Source organism: Pygocentrus nattereri, chromosome 25, assembly GCF_015220715.1.
Source record: "Pygocentrus nattereri isolate fPygNat1 chromosome 25, fPygNat1.pri, whole genome shotgun sequence".
Taxonomy (NCBI): Eukaryota; Metazoa; Chordata; class Actinopteri; order Characiformes; family Serrasalmidae; genus Pygocentrus; species Pygocentrus nattereri.
Window position 1 is genome coordinate 5947077 of NC_051235.1, and position 7500 is coordinate 5954576.

The window sequence follows — 7500 nt, forward strand, 5'->3', positions numbered from 1 at the left end:
GGACCCAGCCTCGTGACCGGAAGGTCGCCGGTTTGGTCCCCAGAGCAGACAGCACATGATCTGAGGTGTCCTTGAGCAAGACACCTAACCCCCAACTGCTCCCGGGTGCTGCCCCCTAGTGTGTGTGCTCACTAGAGTGTATGTGGTGTTTCACTTCACGGATGGGTTAAATGCGGAGGTGAAATTTCCCCGTTGTGGGACTAATAAGGGTCACTTAATCTTAATCTTAATCGACGTGTTTAGCATGGCTATACCGGTATTAACGGTCATCTTGAAGCTTGAATTTCGGCCTTGATTTTGTTTTGTTTTAGACATTTTTAGTCTGGGATTGCGTGAAAACCCACTGTAGGGGCAATATGATGTTTTATCAATATTGTTATTGTGTTTATCACTGCGATACACAAAACGAATTTCTGGACACCATCAGCACTTAAAGAAGACTGACCAACTGCACTTTCACTACAAAGAGCAGCGCTGTTGAATGTTGTGATAAATTTTATATTTAATCATTGTGTTCATCATTTTCTACAGCATTGTTTTCACACCACTAGCACATTGTTACTGTGCCAGAATGTTGGCAGAATTGGCCTTGAACACTGGCCTTGTAGCTCTCATGCAGACGTAAAGAAGCAAACCTAAGACGTGTTCAACCTTACAACTCGTAGGGAGAATTACCCCTTTGTAATGTCTTCTGGGTTTCTCAGACGCTAGGGGGCGCTCCTGAGAGAGTCCAAAATGAGTGGGTTGATATGGAGCATTTGAGCAAAATCATAGTTTATAAATGCTTAAACATTTTTAACGTAAAGGAATACGTTCATTTCCTGAGCACAGAACCGCGCAACACTTTTAACACTGCTGTTAGAATTTTTAAACTGGAGTTGTAGCTTTTTCAGTTGAAATACATCCTTCCGCTTTCTAAAATTTAAAGAAACGTTCTGGGCGAGTGAATAGAAACCATTTTAACTTTTCGCTTTTAGCCGTTGAGCTTCCTTCACCCCCATTCATTGAGGACACTCTCTTCATCGCGGGCACCCTCTGCTGTTTTGCAGTCCTGTTTTTGATATAACGAGGGAAATAGGAAGCGGCCAGGCTCTTCACAAACCAGCTCTGGTGCTTTAACGACATTTGGGATAAAGAGGAAATGATCTAAATTAGATTTTTTGCCAGACTATTACTCTACTTTCAAGCTATATTCGGTAGCTTTAAGCCAGAAATTCATTTAAAACATTATCTTTTTTGGCTGAAAGCGACGTGGTGGAGTTTGCATGGTGCCGTGTTCTCTGTTCACTGCGTTGTTCTGAGACCCGCCTGAGGCTGACTGATCCACATGCTATGTGTTACTGCACAGTGGGCTTTTAGGTGCTGCGTGTCGTAAAGACGAAATATTAAAATACAGGTACAGCAGTGTTCGGTGTGATACTGTCGTTTGAAGCATACTGCCCGCTTAGACATCCAGGCCATTCAAAATGCTACATGATATCCATATTTCGATTTTAGAGCAGCAGTTAAGGCCTTTGGAAGTCTTATTTGGCCTAAATATCTAGGAATTGATTTTGGCCTCCAGTGTTTTGTTGTTCCACAGCACAGCTGTTAATTCTATAATAAATGGCAGGATGGAACGAGGCAGTTTAGACATAATTTAGATCTAAAGAGCACAAACGGTGCAATCGGGAAGAAAAAGAGCTTTTTGGAAAAGGGCAAGAGAACAGAGCAGCCCGTAACGCGCCCAAACACAGGCCTTCTTTGGCTGCCCGTACCCACGCCATCGTGGGCAGTCCTAACAGAATGTGCCTGCACATTGCGAGCGTGTTATGTGTGTGGATTTACGAGAACTGCCGGCCACGTGTTGTGTAATCTTTCTACAGATGGAGTGTCATTCACACGATTCCAGTAGAGGAGAGGAAGGGCTATTCTTGGATTCACAACACGATCAAGCAGTGTTCCACACCCACACTTGTCACGTAGATACTCCACACTCTCCTGTTGAGCACTCATTTGTATACACTACGTTCAAAAGTATCTAGACACTCCTTCTCATTAGTGCATTCGGCCGCACCCTTTGCCCACCCAGGCGTCTTTAATCTCAATAGAAAAGCATTGACCGGTAGAACAGGATGCTCTGAAGCCGCCACACATGAGCCTAAGATCTGCATGCCCAATGCCAAGCGTTGACTAGAGGGGTGTAAAGCTCCCCAGCATTGGGCTGTGGAGCAGTGGAATTGCCAACCTTCTGATAAATCGGTTCCTGACCTCACTGAAGCACTTGTGCGCTGAAAAGCCCAGTTCCAAAGCCTTTTCGGAAGAGTTACTGCTGCAAATGAGGGCAAACTCCTTATTAATAGCCTCGACTTCAGGAGAAAGTGGTGTCTACAAACTTTTGGACACGTTGTGTTCTTGTTAAAGGAGTACTCCAGCAATTTCAGCCTAGTCTATAAAGCCAAGCTATGGCATCTACATGGGTTCATACAGCAGCCTGAGCACTTCTAAGTGCTTTCACACAGGAAGAAAAACCCAAAGTTGTACCGCACACAATTCAGTTTGTGTGTATGGTTGTACGCGAAGTGCGATTCTAAATTGTTTTCCATCATAAATAAGACTCTCGTTTACTGAATAGCTCAGCCACAACCCTAACCTAACACATCTACATCTACTATTCAGCAGCTTCTGAATACCTGATTAGCTCAATTAGGTGTGGTCAATTCGTGAAGGCCTGAAAAAAGCCACAGCAGTGTTTATTTGGCTAGAGTGGAGGCCTCTGGTCAGATAAATCACGTGATATCCAGTAAACCAGATTATACCAGGATGCATTTTTACTTCCGTGTGACTAGCGCTCTAATATTTTCGCTTGCAGTTTGGCCTGGCCTCCTGACATAGTTAAAATACTTCCATGTCTCTGATAACGGAAGCCGTTAGCCTTCTCTCATCCTGTTAGTCACAAGGATGTTTCAAAGCATCTTGCTCAAGATGGGTGTGCGCCATTAGCGTCGTACTATCCGACATCAGACCAGCTTTAAAGGTGAAATTACATCATAACATTAGCAACTCTAGCTTTCCGTTCAATTCATTTCAAAGTAAAATTGTGGACGTGGGTTTCTCTGGGTTGCATCATGCAAATGTTAGCAATGTTAGCTTTCGCTTTCATTCAGTTCAGCCCAAAACTCTGGAGGCAAGTTCTTCTGGATTTCGTTCTGATATGAGCAGCATTTAACTTTTAATTCAAATCCCTTCAAAGCGAGATGCTGGAAGGAAGTTCCTCTGCATTGCAGCAAGCGTTGAGTTCAGAAACTTGGAGGAGGGTTCCTCTGGATTATGCCGCGATCATTTAGCACTATTAGCTTTCAGTTGAAATCTGTTCGTCCTTCTAGTCGTTATACTGCAGTGGAAGCTCATTCGCTGAACTCTGCGGTGTGTGTGTGTGTGTGTGTGTGTGTGTGTGTGTGTGTGTGTGTGTGTGTGTGTGTGTGGGGTTGGGTTTAGAGGGGAGATCTGAGATCTGGGCTTGGTGGGTCTGCTCTAAACACTTATCTGTGAGGAACACACCCACTCGCCCGACAGCAGCGTACACCCCCGAACACTCCCACACACGCTTATAGGCCTGTATGCCAGGGCTGTAGATACGGGGGGCCTAAGGGGTCCTCCAGTGCTAGTGAAGATGCGACTATGTAATCCACCTTGGCTCTTATGAGGTTATGAGGTTTGAACCCCAAGGCACTGAGTCTTCGCTTCGTCGTGCCTTTATGATGAGAACCAGCGCTGTCCTCTAACCCTCGCCATCACAGTGGCACCATTTGTGCAGCTCCCATCACATAACATCCCATTTAATTGACTTCACATTTACGTGTAAATACAGTGTTTACCCTTCTTTACTGTCTGGGCGGGTTGAGGGGTCTCAGCTGGGCTATGCTAGTTCCAAGCATAGACGATAGCGCCGCTATTTCACCCCCCCCATCCTCTCATTATGGTGGCTAGATTGTGGTCGTCAACCTTCCTACAGCGACGTCTCCGATACCTAATGCTCTAGGTGGCCCCCTCAACCTGTAACCAGGCCCTAGGAATCACATGCAGATGTTCTCCTTCCTGCTGGGGATCACCGCTCGCAAGATGGTCATCAAAAGCAGCACAAAGGCTACGTTGGTGTATATTTGAAAAGGACTGCTCCACAAAATCCACACGCCATAGATCTGCTGATGTTATAAACTTGAGACAGTGAGCTGAAAGCGGGAGGACACAGTGGAAGTAAAGGCGAATGGCTGCAGCAGCTTTATTACTACCATTATCAGTTTACTGTGCTCCATAGCGTCCACGTCCGGATCGTTTGGTCACCTCGTGTTTGTCCATTGGTGTCTTTCAGTTTGTAAAGTAAACATATCACCGGGTTGAGTGACTGACTGAGCTGCTGTTAGATGTTTGCAAATATGGTTCTAATTAAAGCCAAAATAAACGGTTGTTTTGTTTGTTTGTGGTCAGCAGTGGCGAGTTCTTCCGTCCATCTTCTAGTCGCCATTTGTGATGATGGTAGATGGTAGATGGTAGTCTCTCCATAGGAGTCACCGGTGTTACCGACCCTCATTGGTGTTACACATAATAAAGGAAACACCAGAGACACTTTTAATAAAGAATGTCATTTTACTAAACGGCTGCTAGAGAACATCAAACCACAGGCTGTCAATCAGGGAACGTCCACTAAAATGTGGAATTTAATCCATTTCTATTCTATTTTTTTCACAACTACCTCAATAAAGTGGGTCACACCAGTGACGTCAGCTAAAAGCTTCATATGAGATCATGAGCTGAATGAGAAGATCTCTGAGAGCTGAGAGACACAGTGGACTCACCACGAGCTTCTCTTCATAGATCCTCAGAAAACAGGTGGAAGGAAGTCGAGTGACGTCATCGGCGTGACTTTTATTTCAAAATAAGAGATTTTTTGTTACGCAGTAACACCAGTGACACGACTCCTGGGGAACTTTCATTCTAGATTTTATATTTATTTGGCTTTTGTTTTCTTTGTCATTTAAATGATATATTCCGTAGTCGTGTGAAGATTATTGTAGTTAAAATTTCACAAAAACGTTTTTTTTACCTCAAAATATGGTGTCAGCGTTTAGACATTACTGAGGACGAGCTCTTCTGTGGTGACTGGAGTTCTATATGATTGATTTAAAAACCAGTCTTGCTAAGTTGAGGCTCGAGAAGGTGAAATTGGTAAATAACTTGTTTTATTTTAAAATTAAAAAAAGGGGCACAAAAAAGGACGTTTCTGTAGAGAGACCCTAGTAATGAATTGTCCTGGAACGTCCTGGGCAGTTTTCCGCTTTCCCATGTGCATTTTTTTTCCCTTTAAATTCAATGAATAGCCAACGAATGATGCACGTTTGTGTTGCCAGCCCTCCTGTAAAGACATCCCCCGTCCTGCGTCTCTGTTTGGAGGGCTGTCCATGTGTTTGTTGCACTCGAACTCTGATAAAATCTGCTTCTGCCTTTACTGGCTAGACAGGAGAGCAGAGTCTGCGTCTGGGGGTGGAGAGACAGATCATACACGTAGTTGTGATAAGAGAAGAATACGGACAGAAAGGACCTGATAAGGGGTGAACATGCAGATAGTGATCTGTCTCTCGCTCGCTGTCCTACACACTTTCATGCAGGGCTCTCCGGTCTTCATTGTTCATATGAACAGATCGGTGCCTGCATGCCAGACTGTGTGTATGCATGATATTCACCCTCAACCCAGATCTAGTCAATCAGGCAAGACTAGTTTGGTGTCTGAAGTTTACTTCTTTAGTTTTACACCAGAGCTGTTAGGCTAAGGTAGCCAGCAGGTAATGGGAGCTTATGGCTTAGCTGATCTCATTGTGCAGTCTGCATGTCTAAATCACACACAATCAGCCTTGAAGGCCAACACAAAGGGACCATTTCTGCAGTTTCATCTGCTTTTTCCATGAATAGTGCAATTTATTTAGTGTCACAAACTACCGTGCACTCTCAGAAGTAAAGCTAGTGAACGGTCACTTTACAGTCTTGTCACTTTACGCATTAACATCAGATGCACGGACTCAGAAAGCAGGTCCAGCTGGACGTTTAAGCCGCAAACGCAAAATTAACGTTATACTGGTGAAGATATGACGACAGTCATATGTAATTCACTCACATCTTCAGAAGAAGCATCCTTCACCAAGTTTTGACTTGGATTCATCCCCTTGGGGAAGGGGTCCGAACTACTACCAGTGTCTCAAAACGATGCGTGCAGTTACACATTTCCACCAGAGAGGTCTCCAAATCCCCAAATCAAACATAGTGTAGATTTAATGTCACAGAGACTCGTTTGTGGTTTTGGAAACTGTATGACATACATTTATAAGTAAGGACGCTAGTACAGACAATCAGCAGTAGCCTTTATGAAGTGTGAATTTATCTGTCCATTTTTATAGACGACGACATTCCATATCAGAAACCACATGAACCCAAAACTGAAAGGGTGCCAGCACAAGCGTGAGAGAGATAATGCTGCTTCCATTAGCCCCGAGTGCGGATAAGGAAGGACTGCAGCCTTTTCCTCTGCCTGTACAGTCGTGTTTACAAACTGGTTTTGTGATAAACATATTATTGTGCTATCACGGTCAGTTTATTTACAGTGCCGGGGCTTGTTTATAGTCGTTTCATTCGGAGTTGTGTTTGTGTGTTTACAGACGAGCCCACCTCCGTCTGTGTTTGGAGCGATTGAAGGCTCTCATCCCGCTGGGACCAGACTGCAACCGTCACACTACACTGGGCCTCCTCAACAAAGCAAAAGCACATATAAAGGTAATACACACACACACACACACAGAGGACTGTTTCTGAACAGTTGGGGGCCCTAATCTTTCTTGGGGTGTATATTTCCACTCCATAATAAAATCAATATGAATTAAAGGGTCCATATACTTGTTATTCATTTTAACAGGACCGTTTTCTAACCTCTGCTTATCCTTAATAATTAAACGGGCTGTTTTTGTTACTGTGCCCATAAGACTAATGTGTGCAACTGAGCTCACTTCTGATTGGCTGCGCTGTATTGTGCCTCATTATGGGCTGAAACGCTCCTTATGGCTTCAGTGTTAACGAGCAGGGCTAAGCTGGTGCTGAGTAGGTGGATATATAGAAATGCGTATGACATCACAAACAAAAAATCAGCCTGATTTTATAGATATGTTTTCTATATGTGGACTTTATATACATAATGCATCAAACCCTTTAAAGGGTCAATATTATAGAAACAGACAATTTCCTCACTTTTCTGAGTTTAATCTAGCACCTAAAGCTTGCTAAACATTCCCTCATCTTCCCATACAGCCCATGTATGATAAGTAATCTGCAGGAACGGCTTATTTTTAGTTTATTTTTTTGGCATGCTGAAGCTATAAGGAGTGTTTTAGCTCATATTGGTTTTGAATGAGGCTAGATATAGAGCAGCCAATCAGAGCAGAAGTAATTTGCATTTAACTCTGTCTTAAAGGCACAGTA

General features: G+C 43.7%; 1 protein-coding gene across 2 annotated transcripts in view; it reads left to right on the forward strand.

Moving 5' to 3' along the window:
- The window catches only part of mxi1 (max interactor 1, dimerization protein), a 49458-nt gene that overhangs the window by 32394 nt on the left and 9564 nt on the right, over nucleotides 1-7500 (forward strand). For both annotated transcript variants that reach the window (XM_017719700.2, XM_017719701.2), the window contains exon 4: nucleotides 6687-6801. In XM_017719700.2, coding sequence (XP_017575189.1) covers nucleotides 6687-6801 — 115 coding nt within the window. The remainder of the gene's footprint in view (nucleotides 1-6686; nucleotides 6802-7500) is intronic.